General features: G+C 40.1%; 1 protein-coding gene across 18 annotated transcripts in view; it reads left to right on the top strand.

Moving 5' to 3' along the window:
* LOC310898756 (bifunctional heparan sulfate N-deacetylase/N-sulfotransferase 3) overlaps nucleotides 1-18,748 on the top strand; it is a 382,477-nt gene that overhangs the window by 272,440 nt on the left and 91,289 nt on the right. For all 18 annotated transcript variants that reach the window (XR_014583603.1, XR_014583604.1, XR_014583605.1 and 15 more), the window contains 2 exons: nucleotides 14,309-14,396; nucleotides 17,984-18,138. Coding sequence is in view for 2 of the 18 variants with exons in the window: in XM_083834191.1 (XP_083690317.1) it covers nucleotides 14,309-14,396; nucleotides 17,984-18,138 (243 nt within the window). In the remaining 16 variants the exon portion in view is untranslated. The remainder of the gene's footprint in view (nucleotides 1-14,308; nucleotides 14,397-17,983; nucleotides 18,139-18,748) is intronic.

Genomic DNA, 18,748 nt, shown 5'->3' with positions numbered 1-18,748 from the left:
ATAATTAGCACACTTCCTGACTTACCAAAGTAAATTGCTTCTATGAATCTACTGTTGACTTCCCAAATAAGTAGATGTGCAGTAGGGATGCAGTCCTATATATGTTTCTAGCAATTACAGTAATCTTTTTCATTTTTTAATTTGCTTTTTCTGTGTAGTGGTGAATACTTTGTTCTTAGGCTGAATGAATTACCTTACCAGTGGTGTCTGCCTGTTGTAGTTTCATTCCTGTTCTTAATGGAATTGTGTTGTAAGACCTATTTTATTTAAAATTCGGTAATTATGCTCTCATAGGAAGCTTTCAGTTAGCTTACTTGATCCTAACACTGTTTCTGCTTTTCCCTTGACTTGGTTTATTATGCAGAGATTATCTTTACACTTGAGCATAAGGCTTTGTTTAGAGAGAAATCCACACCAAATGCTTCTGTCCACCAAGCATGCCATACTCATGTAATCATGTTTGGTTCGCAGCCATGGAGCTAGCAAGTTCTGTCGTCTTCTCTCTTCTCAGAAACTTATACTTGAGGAATGTATGTGAATATTTTCATGGATGAGATGAAAACACATGTAATTCTGCACACTTTACTTTGAGTATTGTCAACATAACCTAAGCTCAGCTCTGTTTGGGTTCATCCATATGGCTGTCAAAGCAAAAACAGTCATTCCAAAATTTATAAAGTGAAATGTGAGTCAAGACATACTGAAACCTTAGTATGCGCTGTAAGGCATTCAACTCTGCTGGATAGTTCTCCTCCACTGAAAAAGCCTTTTCGAAGTTTCAAGATCAGTACTTTCAAAGCTGAACGTTGTTGTTCAATGAATAACAGCATCCAGAGAGTAAAAGAAAAACGGAAGTTGAGGGACATCAAAGCCCTGTAAGTACCTTCTCTACTTTAATGCACCAGACCTGAGATAACGTTCAAACTTCCTGCAGCATGCGTGGCATCCTAACTCAGGAGTGATTTTGTGCTGGAACTGCTATCCAGGCAGTGTATGCCTTAGCTGCCATGTCAGTCCCTCTCCTTTCTTATGCTTCAAGCTCTCTAGGTCAGAGGCTCTTTTTATTCTGTTTGCACCTTTCTTTATTAAGCCTCTGGGCATGTCAAAGGCATTAAGAAGCACTTAGGTAATACAAATAATAACAATGCAACTACAGCTTATTGCAGAGCTGTACAGATTCATCACTGTACGAATGGCTGCTGCAAGATTTATTCTGGGCTTTTTTCAAATGACAAGTTTGCTGTCAAATTCCTGCTGCTCACAGAACTGAATAAAACTTTCACGACCAACAAATAGAAACACAGTGCAGACATATAAAAGTCAATAATTAACTGTAAAACAAAATTGGGCCTAACATCTTCCCACTTCCTTCATATTAAGAAGGCACAGTGGCAAGAAGAGGAGAGTGAGGAGTAAAAGTGGGGCTGTGTTTCCATAGCTGCTGTTACAGTACAGCTGCATGGAAAATGTCCTTACTTATTACTTGCTCAGTCTGCAAGAAGTCCATGCAACTGCATGACTGATTCTGAATGACCATGCTTAGGAAACCAAGTAAAAAAAACTCAGTAGTTTGCCAGCATGTATGTAATTCCTCATGAAATAAGTGCTGTATCTCCTTCCAATTCCCTTTTCTTTTTTCTGTGCAAACTTCAGTATCTTTTTATAAGATAAAACAAGATAGAAGTGTTACTTCCTCTTTAAAAATTGTTTGACAGAGCATAAAGACTTTATGACCACTTTTTAAAAATACTTAGGAGATTCCTTCTGACGCTTTACAGCCCTTGAGATGAATTAGTATTGCCCCTGAAAATATAGCTTCACAGTGGGAATAAACCATAAATATAATCGTGTACTGCAAAAAAAAAAAAAAAGACTGCGATATATTTGTAAGTACAAATGGGGGAGAAAAATAAAAGGTCAGTGACTGTGCAAAGTAGGAATCTATAAACTCATTCTAACCCAAGTCAGTAAATTTACATGGCAAAGGCCATGCCGTGCTGTACAGATGTGCCAGGTTAGGTCTGAGAACACTGGTTGAAATTTTGCGGAGCTAACAAGTCACATAGCTCTACATCTATCTCATGCAGGTCTGCTTTCAGTGTTTAACACTCCTGGGAATAGCTCAAGTGCCTCTGCTCCCATTTTAAAACACCTGGAATAAAGGTAACTTAGAGTTGCCTATGATAGAACTCTAACAGAACCGAAAAGGAGTTTGAAAAACCCTTTATTTCTATAAAAAGAGTTGTTAGTGGGTTTTTTGGGGTGTTTTTTTGTGTGTGTGTGAGAAACTTTTATCCTTTGTTCTTTCTTACTGCCTTCCTTAAAGGTAATAGAAATTTTTTAAATGGTTCTTCTGAAAGTGTCCTAAAAATGAGATAAATAGGAAATTACACCTGAATTTGCAATGTAACATGGATCGAAATTTAAGCTATTAAAAATCATATTTTGTAACAGATAAGTACTTCATCTTTCTGGCTGAAGAGGTTTCTAGACTGTGCTCAGTTCTGCACCACTTAATCAGAACCATTGAGAGACTGCTTAGACGGAGACACCAGCATAGTCAGGAAGTTTCTGAGCTAAGACTGAAAAAGTAAAGGCTAAAGAACTTGGCAAGTGATGATGACCAAAGCAAAAAGCAATAGACTACAGATGTCTGCAGGGTATAAGCAATGAGGCTGGATAAACATTATTTGATGTAAGGCACTGAGATGTTTTAAGTGTTGGCTGAAGAGCTGCTAGAAGTTCTTTATAATAGCGTGTGGTTGAATGGGGGGTAATATCCAAAAGGAAGTAAAAGGATTATGTAAGTCTTTAAAAATTAGATTCAACAAGAGAGGATGAAATATGCTATTGGAAGCAGTGTAATATTGGCAAGGAATCTGTACTAAGATGTACTCTCACACTTGTACAGTGTAATGAAATGTGGAGTTCAGTTTAGATCTCTGTATGTTGGTTTGAGTCCCCATGTGTAGGATTTTGTCAGTTGGGATATTTATCTACCTGGTTCTAGTTTCTGTAATCTTGTCTTTCAGAAATGCAGACATTCATGCAAAACCAGGAAAGGTGTATTAACACTTCAAACTAAATCCTCCCCCTCTGTTTCTCTTATTAATGTCTCATGTTTCACAAAAAATCCTGTTTTTTCCTCTGCTAAAGTGGTTCTCTTTGACTCTTACATAATACATAGCCTATGAAGCTATCCAAATTTAGGTTAAGGTAAATTAAGTTCTTACTATGTCTTTCTGTGTTGGCTACATATAATCATAAAGCATAGGACTTGAGAAGACTTATATGTCAGCTGTTTCATGCTGGCCTTCGTTTCTTGCTTTTTCATTTTCTGTAAATTCTTTGATATCAATGGTGATGTAACAGAGAACTTTCACTTGACAATGTGGGGACTACTGAAAAGAAGAAGGGTTAAAAACATAGGTATTTGTGACCCTTAGCTGGTGAGCAGGCTGAAGGCTGAATTCCTAGCTGTTCCTGACATCAAGTTTTGAGACAGAAAGAGACAATGAAACTTTTTGGTCAAAGACTTTTTTTTCCTCGCAATAAAGGTGGAGCACAAATAGAAAAAGCTTTGCTGGGCATCAGCTCACCCAAGACAAGAAACAGAGGTGGATAGATGGGTGGGTAGGTGGTTTTACACAGACTGAGTAGTAAGAGAAGCTCGGGCATCTTCTAGGCTCCATGAGGGGAACGGAGAAAGAAACAAGAAACCTATTTCTGAACGGACTGTAATGTTCATGTTATCGAGTCTTCATTCATTAATCCCTTACTTGTTCTCCACCATATACAGCTGAACATTAGTACAAATATTATTGTGCTTGTCTAGAAGCCATAGTGTTACCAGGAAAAAAGAGGATAACCTGGGAAACAGAAAAACACCAAAGGATCTCTCTTTGTCTGGTACCAGTGTTTTAGACATATCATGTGATATCCATTTTTTCAAGCTACCTAAATTGCAACTTGTTTTTCCTTAGTCTGAGATCTGAGTTTTTGTGTGGCCACATAACAAGTTTATTTTGTAATTGCAGTTACTGTGTAGCGATCACCCTTAAATGCTGGAAAAATATAAAATTTTAACTGCTTTAAGTTTTTGTATGCTCTGGAAAAATAGATAAATACCACCCACTGTTGAGCTGTGATCATCTGTGTAAAGATTTAGACAAAATTTCAAGTTCTTGTTTGTTTAAACCCCTGCTGAAGAGGGAGCACAAGCTTTTGGGCTTATGGGACAGCTCAGTCCGAGCATATCGAGGCTCAGGCACTGAGGTTGAGAATACTGATGCTGAAGAAATAAATTTGAGTTTTTTCAGAAGGACATAGTCACAGACTGTTAGGGCTTGACGTACACAACAGTGACACCGTATTTTAACTTTCCGTTCCTGAAGAAAGCATGTGTTTTTAATGTTCCCATTTGCCTTCATCAATCCATCAGTCTAATGACTTTTGAACCTGCTGGCCAGTTTCAATCCGATGTGACAGATAGGGACAGTTCTCGAAGATGGTTGAATTCCTCCTGGCTGCTGGGGAATCGGGGCGCTGTAAGACACGGACACAGATCAGTGCCTGTGCTACAGCAGAGCTTTCAGAGTGAGCTCTGTGTTTATTCCTTTGCTTTGACCTGCCCCTGGCTGATCAGCACTCTGTGCCCTGGGGCTCCCCATGGCACCTACTGTCCCTTTTTCATCTAGATGGAGGGGCTTTGGAGACCTGAAGGGAGCTGTGTCCTAGGTAGCAGCATGGGAGAGAACGCAGGCTACTGCATGGTAGGAGTAGGTTTGGGGGACGAATATCTATAAGAAGACAAGCTTTTTTGAACAAGTTTACTGTTTTGTGTGCAGGCCGTGGGTGAAAAGGTGGGCCTGAAATCTAACTTGCGTCTCTAAAAACATTGCCATTTTGGATGGGGTCATACAGCCACCGATAATCGCATGCAAACAGGGCACATGTAGTTGCATGGCTGCTGCTGCTTGGTATGTATTCTAGTAAGGCCACTGGGGTCTCTCCTGTGGAGAGATTAGGCCTGGAAAATCTTAGTGTTGAACCTTCTGGGTATGTTCAGCAGCTACATGGAGCCACACAGTGGCCACACAAGCCACTGGTCCTTGAGCCAAACGTTGACTGCTGTGCCTAGTGGTGAAAGCTGGAAGGAAGCATTAAATAAGACACCAAGATGCTGATAATGAATATAGTATTAGGAGCTTGGGTAATACCTCTGTAAAATACAGGCACCCTTGGATTGAATAGCCTTCATGTTCTAACTTCTTTGACAAAATACCATGCATCTCACCAAACCAGGTACGAAGTGTCTTGTCTGAAGAGGAGATGCAAAGGTAGAAATGCTTTGCATCTGAGTGGTTGAGGCCTGACACTTGCAGGTACCAAGAAAAGTGTCTACATGAATCAATAAACAGCTTGTGTAACTTTTCTGCTGCTGATGGGATGTGGTGTAGACAAACATGATTAAGCAGTCACAGCAAAGTGGCCAAGAGGTGAATTGAAATAGGATCTGACCCTAAGAGCTCCCTCATAGGATCTGTCACCGTAAGAGATGGTCTGTGCTCAGAGTTGAGGCACCTGAGTGGTGTGTGTACCTTTGCAGTACAGGTACTTGAATGCTTGCACTGTGGCTAACAGACCTCAGTTTCCAGCTGTACTAGTTCATCAACAATTGCCAATTTACGAGAATTTAACTGGATTACTATGAGGAGATTTTAAAAGTATTTTAGAGTTATTTTGTTCATACTTTGATATGTTATACTGAGAGTTTACCTCTTCGTATGTGTTGTTTCACAAGCAGATGATGTGTTAGACAAAAATGCAAGAACCAACAAGCTTTCCACTGAATTCTGCCTGACCACAATCCAGGAAAAATATCCTATGCAGTAGGAGGGTGTGTATTAGTTCTACTTCAGTTGGCCTAGGTGTTTTGACCTCTGATTAAAAGAAATGCAGGGCTCTTTTTCTCTTAACTGCAGGATACTGAGATCATTTAGCTGTTTAGTGCTAGTCACCTCTTTCATCAAAGTACAGTTTAATTAAGAGCTAATAATGCAGGATTTCATACAGAATCCTGAAAACAGCATGCTAATTACATGACTTTATTAAATATCATTGGCACCAAGTATTTAAAACCCTCAATTTACCTTGCCATAATTAGCTTATTCTCATTAGCTGTTATCTCAACCTCCAAGAAGTGAAAAGTTGACTAAAGAACTTAGAAGTATTTCTTAAGTCTCTTGATTGTACAAATGATATATCTAGATGAAAGAGCCTAATTGCTTGAAAATGTATAATTGGACCATCATCAAGATCATTATTTATGTGACAAAAAAAGTCTCCAAAGGAAGACCCAGTAACATTAAAACTGTGTGTTCTGATAGAAGACTTTGGAAAATGTCTCAAATGATTTGTTTCAAAAGTGGCTACTTGTACATTTTTAGTATATTTTAGTGGACATCAAATTCAGACCCCTGTATCAAGGTTGCATGTCACCACAGTTACAGTATTCGTGTGCACAAATTGAAGGTGTCTCCCCTGAATTTTTTGACAATCAGGTCTGCTGTGTATCATATTGGACACTTTAAAAACGAGATGCACGTAATCAGGCTTCAGCGTGATACCTCAATTTATTAACACTTGGAAGAGAAGCAGAGTTGCCAAGTTATTGAATTTATTGAGAAGGTTTGCACTGACTTCTTTAACTGTTGGCTATGGTCCCTAATATTTACAGGAGGTCTGTTAAGATCCTCAGATGAATGGATGGGGCAAACAGTCCAAGCTAATGCCATTGGTGGGAGCTCTCCTGCCCTGCACATTAAAGATTTGGGCTCTGAGGTATTCCTGTTAGTTAACTGCTGCAGGTAGAAGCTAGCTGTCAGTAAACCATAATGATTTTTAAGTAACTGACACCAGGGACTTTAACTCTTCCTCAAAGAATTTTTCACACATTTTCTGTTTTAAATTGTACGATGTACTTTGTAAACAGGCATCTTGCTGGCGTATGGTACTTTTCAACTGTTAATTTTTTAAAGGACTTGGCAGACTTTTCAAAATCTGTTTTTAATTGAAAGAGTATTTTTTCTGTAAGTTACTGTATCTTAAAGTTTTTTTTCCCTATTTTAGTTTTGTTGTACAAAGTAGCAGGCACAGTTGTCCTCAGCTCACCTAGAATCTGATGCCTTATAAACTTGAACATAGTTACTGTCAGCAGCTTAGCTTTTCCATCCCTGTTTCAACAGTCTTCATCTTTGCTGGATTGTTTCCTCCTGGACGCCTTGCTTCTGCCAAACTGTAGAGCACTGTCCTCTCCATGCTTACATGGTTTAGGGTCTGTTCATAATTTACAGACTCTGCCTGACAAACACTTTGCTGAAAAGGCTGGAGATTTTTTTAGTTTTCTTCCCTTGCCCTCTCTGTAGCATCAACTCTGTTAAGAAAATGCACAGGGAAAATGTAAGCGGTCTTCTCCTTTTGTCTGAAGGATATCAAAATATACCTGGTATACCCAAAGCAATTGTTCTTTCTCCTGCATAGATTAAATGTTTATGGTAATGGGTGTTAAGATGATAGTCTTGGAAATCCAGGAAGAATAGATATTGAATTTTCATGATGTTCTGAAATACATAATTTATCATGAGGGAAACATTCTTCCTCAGAAGCAAAATAGTCAGTCTAATAAAATAATGATTCCCAGCCATTTGGGAGGGACCCTTATTGACACTGCCTTCTGTTTCTCTTTGCCGTGCTGCCTTCAAACACCCCAAATTCTTGCATCTGCCTTCCCATCTCCTGGTAGCTCTATCACTGGGACTCACTCTCAGACCCTTATCACGCTCCTGCAACGTTTCTTATGGATCCCTTCAGCTCTCCCCATCTCTCCCTTCCCTAGGCAGTGTGTCTCTCCTTCTCCCTTTTCTGCCATAAACCCCAGCAGTGCCAGAAGCCCAAAGCTGGTACTGAGGCACAGGTTGTTAGCCTGGGCTCTGCTTTGTGCCATGCTGCCACACCGAGCCATGTCTCGCTTCTAACACCGGACAACTTGCTACTGCTTCAAAGCTTGGGGGCTGGTATGTAAAATATAATGGAGAAACCTCAAAGTCCACATGGGAAGTTTCAAATAGTGATTGTTGAACTGCTGAAAAAAAGCACAGTGCTCTAAAAATCAACATTTTTGAATGTATCATAAATGCAAACTTCAGCCGTATGTAACATTCCTCACTTCTGTATTTCTTCCCCCACTGTCTCTTTTTTTTTTCTTTTAAGCAAGTGAATTTGCAGTGTGGATAGGAACTTTAGGAAAGGTTGGATGTTGCAGAAAGGAAGGATGGAGGGAGGCAGGTGGTGTGCTTGTACGTACACAGGCAGCTTCAGTTGCAGAGCTTTCCTCAGAGTTTGGACAAGCTCAGGAAAGGCAAAACAATGGCAGTAGAAGTGTACAGTAAAAGGACATCACATCAGTTACGGCTCATTAAAGCCCTATATTAAGACCTCCAGTCAGAAGTCAAAGTGGCTTTAGTTCTGTTTCTTCTCTCTCTCACAGGGCTTAACCTATAAAGGAAACATGGTACAGAAAGTTAAAGCTGCTTCTGCGTAAGACTGTGCTTAACTCATGTGCTTTCACACTATACTTACTAAATTGTTTTAGCTTTTCAGAAAATCCTTGCCTTTTATAAAGAGCCAGTATGACGTAAGAAGCAAAGTAATTACTAATGTAATATGAAACAGTAAAGCAAGTGTTCTAGAAATGAGACTTTTTTTTTCCTGGAAAAAGGAGGAGAAGATAGACTTTCTTGGAAAATCATGAAGCTGACCTTTCTTCTTTTTCTTACCAACTTGAAAGCAAGTATTAATTTGAAGTTTAGTATCTTAATGCTGCAGCATTGTTAGGCTATGTCTATTTCCTTGCCAATTTAGTTAAAATTGATTACAAGTAAAATTAAGTGTTATGAACTGTTTTGCTTTTCAGGTGTCTAATTTCTCCAGCAGCTTTTGAGGAGGAAAATAGTCATAAATACATTGGTATGACTACAGAAATACACAATAGTTCATTTTCTGTAAAAGAGTTAGTGTTTCCAACTTGTTTGGTTGATCAGCCAAGATGTTTGGGTCTGAAAAATTTGATGCTGAAGAAATTACTACTGTCTGTTTACCAAAGACAAGTTGACACTTCTGGTATCTGTGACAGGCTATAAAGTGAAATCATACAAGGAGATATATGAAGAAGAATGGTTTCCTGACTATGGAGATGGGAAGCAAGTTTGGCAACAGGAGTTTTGTTCTTGGCTTTACTGCTGATTTACTTGAGCAAAAGCTTTTTACAACCCATGTCATCTGTCTGTGTCTCTGTTTGTCCTGTCTGCAAGAGGAGACAAATGAAATAAAACTGTTTCTTTTGTAAACATAGTTGACATTTCTGAATAAAAAGTGATAAAAAGAGCTAAATATTATGGTTGTCAAGAAAGGAGACCATCTATAAACAAGGGCAGGGATTTTCATGCGTTTTCATTGTGTGAATATTTCAATTCAAGAATAATTCTCTCGGCTCCTCCTGCTCTATTTGTGATCCTAGAGCCCATTTTCTCTTAAATTCAAAATTCCATGAGATCCCCCTGGCAGTTACAGCAGCTTACATTTGCTGAGCTGATTAATCACCTGAGAATCCGACTTTATTTACAACGTACACTATTTTTTTATATTCCTTTCATTATACTATAAACATGTCAGATGCAAGGATTGGGAGAACTCTAAACTGTCAGGGCAAATTGCATCTATTCATTGGATTGTAACAGGGCCTTTTTCTGAGATCGTTTTGGACTGTTGGAGAACAAAGGGGTCTCTCATCATATACTGAATTCTCACATTTGATTTCTGGTGAAAGGAATTTTCTAAACCTAATATGTGAGCTAGGAAAAGTTTAAAAGAAAATACTCCATTGTAGTTGTATACCTAATAATGATTACACATCCTGTACTTTATTTTCCTTACAGGTGCCAGTGGAAGTACAACAAATATACTAAATAATCTATAAACACGTGAAGATTTTACCAAACGGTTTCTAAAATATATTCTTCATTATTAGCATATTTATGTAACATCTCATACCCAGAGGGATGTTTCATAAAGCAATCATAAAATAAATATCACCAGCTTACCTTCAGTGTATAGAATAGCATTTAGAAATGAAATTTCAGGCTTTTCCTCCCCCCTGCTTCTCTTTCAGTGTCTCTAATCGAAACTCACAGTAATAGTCCCCGCCATCTGCTACTATATATTTGTCATGAGTTTTAACATTTTGTTTTTAGAACCTGAAAAATGCATAAAATGTCAAGTCACCAAGAAAATAATCATAGGCACGACAACTCAAATGTTATCTCAGCTTGTCTGTACAGAAGATGGTTCACAGTAGGTTTTTGCACAACCTCTTTGAAGATAGAGCAGGTGAGCAGCTACACCCTTGGTATTAGCTGGTACATTTTCAAACAGCATCACTAGATTCTAGCAAAACACCTGTTGGTTTTAAGGAGAATAAGGTGGCCAAAAAAACAACAGGCTCTCTTTTGAGGTTCTTTCTGTAGCAGGTGAACTCCAGATCTCTGTTACTCTCCTTTTTATTTGTGGTGGAAAGAGATCAGTCAGGAGTGGAGCGAGGGATGTCTTAGTGACCAATGCCCTAAAGAAAATGCAGCCACCAGGCAGCTGTGGATGTGAGAAGGTGATAATTACACCACTAACAGTAACTCCCAGTGAAGAAGTAAACCCTAAATTGCATTATCACGGAAACACGGTGGGCTTTTTGCTACCCTTCTCTCACCTGCCATTTGCAAACCCAAAACCACAGCTCTCCTGTCAGCTAGGTGGCTGCAGCACGCCTGGAAGTGCAGCAGCAAGCTCTTCCAAGCTTGAGCACTTCCAGCTTCTCTGCTTTCCTTCCTTTCTGTTTTTCCATCACTGGGAAGCTGTGAAGATGTTAGAAAGGTAGAGGATAAGACCATCAGCTCAAAAACAAATCACAGTTCCTTACAGTTCAGAGGTCAATGCTCAGGGGCAGTAAACTCACCGTAAAGAATTTAAACGTTTTGGAGCCAGAGACTACACACAGTAGTCCTCCAGTTTGCAGGGAAGGGGGCAGATAGCTTTGAGATTTTTTATATTTGATATTACGCATTTAGAAATAAAGTCATGTTACCAATCTGATCTGTTCGTTCGGGACTTTGACTTTATCCTGTGTAACTAAATTTTCACCACAGTGAATGTAATTTTTTCCCTAAACTTCTTCAAAGTCACACAGCATAGGAAAATCCAGAGGTCTGCCTCCCTGCTGGGTTTCTGAGGAACCTACTTCCCTGGTACGCAAACGCCTTCAGAATGATATTTTTGACGGGTTTCTAAACATATGTTTCATTCTTCTGGCGGGGTCTGTTGAGCCTAATTCCGAGGAGCAGAGCTTTACAGCCCATTCATGTCATCTTGCTGTCAAGCTGTACTGAGTCTTTTTCATTTGAAGTTACGTACTGTTAATTTAAGAAGTGTATAGCCATAGCATTTACCTCCTACGTTTTTAACTGTGCCTCTCGCTAAAAAGATAAATTTTTCACTGAATCAGTTTCCAGCAGCTCAAGGATGGTTTTAGTAATATCCTCTGCAGATTTGCTACCTTTCATTAGGATAAGGAGCCTCCTCAGCGATCCTTGCTCAATTTGGCTGTGCAAAAGTCCTCGCTACGCTGGTGCAAAATTTCTCTCAATATTCCACTTCAGAAGGCTCAAGCTTGTTTTCAATGATCTCTGTTCTGTGCTTCATTTTACTCATCCCTTTTTAAAGGTCGTGGTTTGCAGGACATTTTTCAGGCTTTCCTTTCCAGTGGAAGAGGATGATCTTTGCCTTACTGCTACTGCTCCGTGAAGCCTCCTCTCACTGTTGCTGGAGCTATGTGCTGAAGAGGACGGTGGGAGAGGCAAGATGATGGGAAGGCAACATGATGGCCTTCCTGACCCGAGGGGACCTTTGGGCATGGGAGGCAGAAACATGATGGCTCATTCGTAGGTTTACCTTTGTGATTGATGTAGTTTTAATGCCTAATGCTCTGGTCTGCCAAAATGGAAAACAAGGCAAGTGCTAATGATGACTCAGAAGTGAAAGTGCTTGTATTTTGTCAGCCATGTCAGCAAAATTCAGCTTTGCAGCCCTCCAGGATGAGGACAAAAGGACTGTCTCTCCTATTGCTGCCGACCAGGGCCCTCAAGCACCAGCCTCCCAGAGCCAGGCGGAGCCACAGGCTGCTGAGCTGCTGCAGCCTCAGTCTCGGGGGGCCGTGGCCTCACCCCACATTTCCCCCAGGGCTCCTCTTGTCCCAGCAGCAGCGGAGGGGCCAGGGACAAGAAGCCATGGAGGTGAGGGGCTGTTGTGGCAGTGATGAATGGGTTAGTAAAGAGAGGTTGGCTGTTGTGTTCCCCTCCTGGCAGCGCTGTGGTCTGTCGCTAGGGCCAGGTGAAATGCTCAGCTGTGGGAGGGGAGCGCAGAGCAGGGTGGAGGTACCCGCTGTGGTGCGCAGCTGCCTCTCGCTGGGCATGGGGAGCTCTCTGCGCCTGCTGCCTTCGGCCTCTAGAGGTTAGTGTGCAGGGCAGCCCCCTGCAACTGTCAGCCTTTGCTGGGCTTTGTCAATGCGATGTAGGTACAACAGCTTTAGGAGGCAGGCTTGACTGAGTTTGTAGATAGAGGCTGTACTTTTATTAGAACTGAGGTAGGTGAACCCTCTAAAAGACCTGAAGGAGAGCTTGTGTGCCCAGAAGCTTGTCTGATAAGGTAGATATCACTGTGGTCTGTGAAACAGGGCCATATTTTAAGAAACTTAACTGTGCTATGCCTATTTCCAAAGCTGGACTTGAATTCTGTGCTAATATTTTGTTGTCTTTGGCTTTTTGGTTTAAAAAATAAATTGTTAGCTGCTAATACAATGAAAATGGCTATAAGGGTCATGTATCTCAAGGCAGCAAATTGTCATTGAATTCAAAGAGCGGGATGCCTACTTCAGCTTTAAACTTTTGAAAATTTCTGGTGATTTTAATATTTTTTTGTGATTTTAAATACTCACCCCTTTCACAACACACTTCGAGTTACTTCCAACAAGGGTATTGTTTTTAACTAGTGTATTAAAACAACTATGGTATAATGTATGTTGACTTTGAAAACTCCTTGATGACTTTTGATGTACAAATTTTGCTTTCTTTCAAAGGTGTTGCTACTTAGCAGTCAGCACGAGTGCCTGGGCATGTCCATGTGCTGTGGCTGGCCGTGCAGCTCGGCTGTGCTGTGTGCAGTCTCACAAATCTCAAGGAGCCCAATGTGCTGAGAAAGTAGCTACTGTCAGCTCGAGCTCGAGGCGGGCTGTTTAGAGGAATGAGTGGTCTGGGCCTCGTGTTAGAGGAGGCTTTTTGGTTTTAAGTTTTGTTCTTGCTTTGCAGAGGGGTTTAGCTTTTTGTATTTTTTGTATTGGAGAGCTAGGTTTTCTCCATTACTCCTGAAAAATTGAAATAGTAAACAACAACAGCAGAGTAGGAGAGTTTGGGAGATAACTCCTGAAAGTAATCTGTAAATCTTGGGAGTGACAGATGAAGGGGAGCATATTGAAATCAAAGAGTGAAGCTGTATCCGATGAGTAATAGCTTTCCCCCTTCTTTCTGCATGCTGTTTTTTTGTTTGTACTAATGTAGTGCGAGTACATTTATGCTGACAGCCAGGATGATAACTGTCTGAGAAATGAGTCACAGTTTGGGGGTAGGATTAAGTTCTTTGATGTGGAATAGGTTTCATTTAACTTCTTTCTTTCTGTCCTTCTGTGTGTTTTTCTTTCATTGACAGTAATTTCAAAACATGAATAAAATGCTGTGTATGTGCTTGACCTGATCTAGAGAAAAGTAATTCTAATAAATGCTATTCACCCTAGCAAACAGAGCAGCAGTCTGGGACACAAGATCTGAGTTTTGATCCTGGCCGTGTTCCACATTTATTGAGTAAAGAGAAAGGTATTTTCACTGGCATGTGCCTTTGTCTCCCTATCTAATGACCCAGGGAGTAAGACAGCTTTTAGTAGCTGGTCACCTTTATAAGAAAAATAATGCAGTTTGCATCCCGTCTTTAATCTTTAAATGGTAATTAAAATATCACTTCTTTGTCATACATGAAGTGCTGCTTTTATAGTGAGAAAACAACTGGAAACATACATGCCTTTGAAAGTATTTATGTTGTTACATTAAATTTCTGTGCCAGATGTAGTTTGCTACAGTTATATGTTTTTTTTCAGGCCCTGCTTGACACTCAGAATCTTTTGAGAGCTCAGATTACAAATTTTACTTTCAACCTGGGATTTTCAGGGAAATTCTATCACACAGGTAAGAATGAAAAACTAAAACAATTTTCATTTTTGTGGTGTTTTTTGTAGTACTGAGGGACATACGAATGATAGGGACTAACGGTCTGAGTAGAGGGAGTAATTATTTCCTTCATTTTAGTATAACTGAAAAAACAAAATGTTCTTTCCTCCAGGTTGCTGTGGGACATAATTTGTGTGATTTATCAAATCAATTTTTTTCTCCTAAATTTATTATTCTGGATTAACCTTTTGTTTGAGCTAAGTCTCTGTGGAAATAATCGTGTAGGTAGAGTCTATAAATACCTCTTTGCAGGTACATTTCTCTCTTAAAAAATGATTGCATTCATTCTTTGTGTAATAGTCCAATAAGGAGAGCAATGACATGGAAGCAGGAGAGCCAAGCTGTAGTTTCTAAGCCTGAGAAGACTAAGCCCTTCAGAAAAGTGTCCTGTCAGGCTATTAAGTTTCCTGAGTAAGAGGAACGTTCCCTTCTCCTCCTGCACAGCAAGACACGCAGAAATGCCAGAGTCACAGGGCCAGGAAGAAAACTTGCAAAAGGCAGTCCATGTCTGGAATGACAGTTTTCTGTATGGTTTATATGTGTTTACACGTGTGTCATAGGATAACACTCAATCAGTTCTGATGGTGTCATAAAAACATCTCATATTGTTTCTTCATGCTTTCATACAAAGTGTGGGACATGAAATTTCAGCTTAGATGCTTACTACAGAACCTGTCCAAGGAAATGGGGAGAGGGAAGCATGTAGAGTAGTGAAATGAGTTTTTCTCTGCAACCATTTCCTGAGTACCCGGAGAATTTAGGTAGTAATTTTAGGTGGCTGGAGCATCTTAGGATGAGGAATCTGAAAGTTTTAGTAAGGTGTGTTACCTGCAGTGGCTGCCTGTGGGGAACAGATTGAATTCCTCCTCCCCTTTTATTAAAATTCAGTTCCTCTTGACCTTTTTTGAGTGGTAAATTCCACCAATCAAATGAAATTTCCTATTGACTTTACTGAGTGATCTTTTGAACTACCACAGTTTGTCCATTTGGATAGTTTAACCTCTACTGTAGAGATACCATAGCAATATATATTATTCATTAAAATAATGTTATACTTAAGCCACTGCAGCAATATGAAAAAATAAAAGATAAGGTATTAAATAGGATGTGATATAGAAGAAGCAAAGAAAAAGGTATGCATGCAAAACAGCACAACATGAGAGCTTGGAAGAGAGAGACAGAAGACAGTACAAGATAATGTCATAGTTGAGGGATAGTAATATGAAAGAGACAAAGTGACAAGTTGGCTGAGACTAGGAAACCAAAAAAAAAAAGGCTCTATTCAAAGCTGAAGAAACACGGAACTTGACAGTGCTTGATTGCTGTGCGTGTTACGTAGCAGAGGGATGTGTATAACTCTTTCTGTGTTTGTTTGTGCTCCTTGGTCAGTATTACTTGCCACATGACGAAGAGGCAGGGAAAGAAGTCAGTTATTTACAACCGATTAGTCCTTCACAGGTTTCTTTTGGGTACAGCAGAGATCAGCTAGACTCGCTAAATGTTTGACCCCTGCCATCCAGGTGTCACCTGCACAATTCAGAGAGACCAGAGATGCCTTACATTTTTCACATTCAGTCCCATCCTTTCCTCCTTTCTCTTGCCTAGAATGGCCCAGTAAAAAGGTCCTGGCTGCCAAGCCCGTCACCTGCCAGTCCCTCAGCAGGCAAAGGTGCTTTCCAGTGCGCTTCTTTTGCCTCAGTTAACAGTTCAGATGCTTTGGAGGGAACATGCACATAGGTTGCCTATTTTTGGTTGATCAAGATTTGGCAAAGGTATTGCATGTTTGTAGTACAAACTGACCCAGTTACCAGCTGTAAACTGAATGAGTTGAGCCTCGCTCTGTTAGAGCCCATCTCCTGCTGTGGCTTTCTTCCTTTCTTGAAGAAAAGTTTCTTTTCCCTGACCTGGCTGTTTTATAACCTTTACCCACTCCTGTCATTTTCTTTGGTAGCATGTGAACATCACATAGGGCCACATGGAGCCCTAAAATCTAATGATCCAACAGATACTGATACATCATCACATGCTTCTGCACACATTTTTCCTTCGTTGCTTTAGTTCCCTCTGAGGTAAAGGGAAATACGTAGCAGTGAAGGAATGTTGGACAAGGTTTGTTGAAGGAAAGAAGAAAAAGCAATAGGCTTAGAGGGTTAATGAGAGTAAAGCCTTACTGATGGAGAAAACACAGGGGCTGAAAAGACTGAATAAAAGAGAATAGGTATTGCAAAATGCTAAGAGAGAAAAAGGATTTATAAAGTTGTGTTGACTATTTTGGAAGGAGTAGGAACAAGTAGCAAATATGCACACCATAAAGATTTGTTAAGCAATAGGTTGTCAAGGTTTAGCTCATGCAATCTTTATAAGGCATCCCATTAGGGGTTTGTTTAAATATAGCTGTCTTTGACAGGACTAGCCTATCAGTAAAAGTGCACTGGGACTAGGATAAATAACCTGAGCTTGGAGGTGGAGGAGTGGGTGTCCTGATCCGTCAGCTCATTAGGCCCTGGTTCTTCCCAGCCCCGAGGTGCTGTCAGGGATGCAGGCTAAATCTCTGCTAACTTGCACAGAGCTGAGGCCCAGGAGTGAGTGCTGAAGGTGATGGTCATGGCTGTCAGGTTACCAGAATGGTCTCTGCAGTGCTCTTGGCCCAGGCCAGCCCCCGCTCCACGCAGTGCCAGGGCGCACCCCGGCGGGGAGCGTGGGCAAGGAGCCACTCCAGCAGGGAGCTGGGAGGCAGCTGCTGCTCTCACAGGCTAGGATTTATGAGCACCCAAGTGGCCAGCTGGCTCGGGGTCAGGCCCTGTCACTGTCGTATTTCCTGCTGTAGCTGTAGCATCAGAGGTCTAGGGGAGCGACACAGCTACACACTGCTGCCCGAGCAGTTCCTATTAATCAGCACACCAGTTAGAAATTGCTGCAGGGTCTGTGCCAGGGCACCACATCATTAGGAACAGGCAGGGAGAGCACCTGAAAAGACAGATCTGGGGGCTGAGAATAACTTGGTGGGCTCCAGCCACTCTTTATCTTCAAAGATGCAGATTTCTGGGAACTCCTAAATAGTTTGTAACTGGAATGCAGGGGAAGAGAAAGCAGTTGTATTTTGCATAACGTTCTGAAAAGGATGCTAGAAAAATTAGTTCCACATACCACAGGTAACAAAAGGAAAAGAAATTTGATTGCAGAGTGAATTTCATTTGGATACAGAATACCAAAAAAGAGTTGTCAATATTTTCATTTATCCTCAGTACTAAACAGTCTTGTACACAATTTCCCTGCTTCTGTCCCTTAATTGCTGATGTTATTGATACAGCATGCGAATGTGAGAACAGCGTTGTGCCATACATTCAAGATGCCATGAAAATGGGACTCTCAGTCTTTTACCTGACTATGGTTATTTCAGGAAAGGGAATATATACTTGGAAACATTTAAAATTCTTAGTAATTTCAACAGTCAAACTTTATTTTGCTAATTTTCTTCTTTTCCAAATATTTGTAAGAATATAGTAGAAGTAGAAACTATACTTCAAGATTATTTTTTTTTTCAGGCACTGAGGAGGAAGATGAAGGTGATGACCTGTTGTTGAGGTCTGTGGATGAGTTTTGGTGGTTTCCCCATATGTGGAGTCACATGCAGCCTCATCTTTTCCACAATGAATCATCACTGGTAGAGCAGATGATCCTCAACAAAAAATTTGCCTTAGTAAGTAATATTTTTACATTTTATATTGAATTTGAGTGTTCAGAAACCACTTTTTCTATTCTGTAAGAAAATCAGTGCTTGTAGGATTTACTTTAATCCCAATGAATGGAAAAAAGAAATATTTGATAAAGTGATTTTCACAGTCACTTTGTGGTATAAAAGTTCTGTTTCTCTACAGTTTGAATTTCCTTCTCAATTAAAAGTTTGAGTTTGTATTTATTAAAAACAAATAAGTGGAAAAAATGTTTCAGAGTGAAGAATGACTATGTTCCAGTCTTGGAAAGGTGTATTAGAAAAAAAAAAATCTTCTAGTGCAGAATTCTTCTAAATAGAATTTTGTCCAAATAACCTCTTGTTTGAATTAGGGAAAAAAAAATCCTGATTAGAATAAATACTCCTGCCAAAACACATCAAAAGACTGTGAAAACACTGCATGTTAGAATTAGTGAAGTGTGCCACTTTTTCAAAGATGCTTTTCTGTGGTGATATCTAATAACATCCCATATATTCCCTTTAGATCAACTTTACCAAAACTTGTTTTGAAAGCCATTGCCATTACTAATTATTTATTTACAGCAAAGTTCTGGAAAAAACTTAAGTGAGAACAGAA

Source organism: Anser anser, assembly GCF_964211835.1.
Source record: "Anser anser genome assembly, chromosome: 4".
NCBI lineage: Eukaryota > Metazoa > Chordata > Aves > Anseriformes > Anatidae > Anser > Anser anser.
This window is presented reverse-complemented; position numbering and strand designations above follow the sequence as displayed.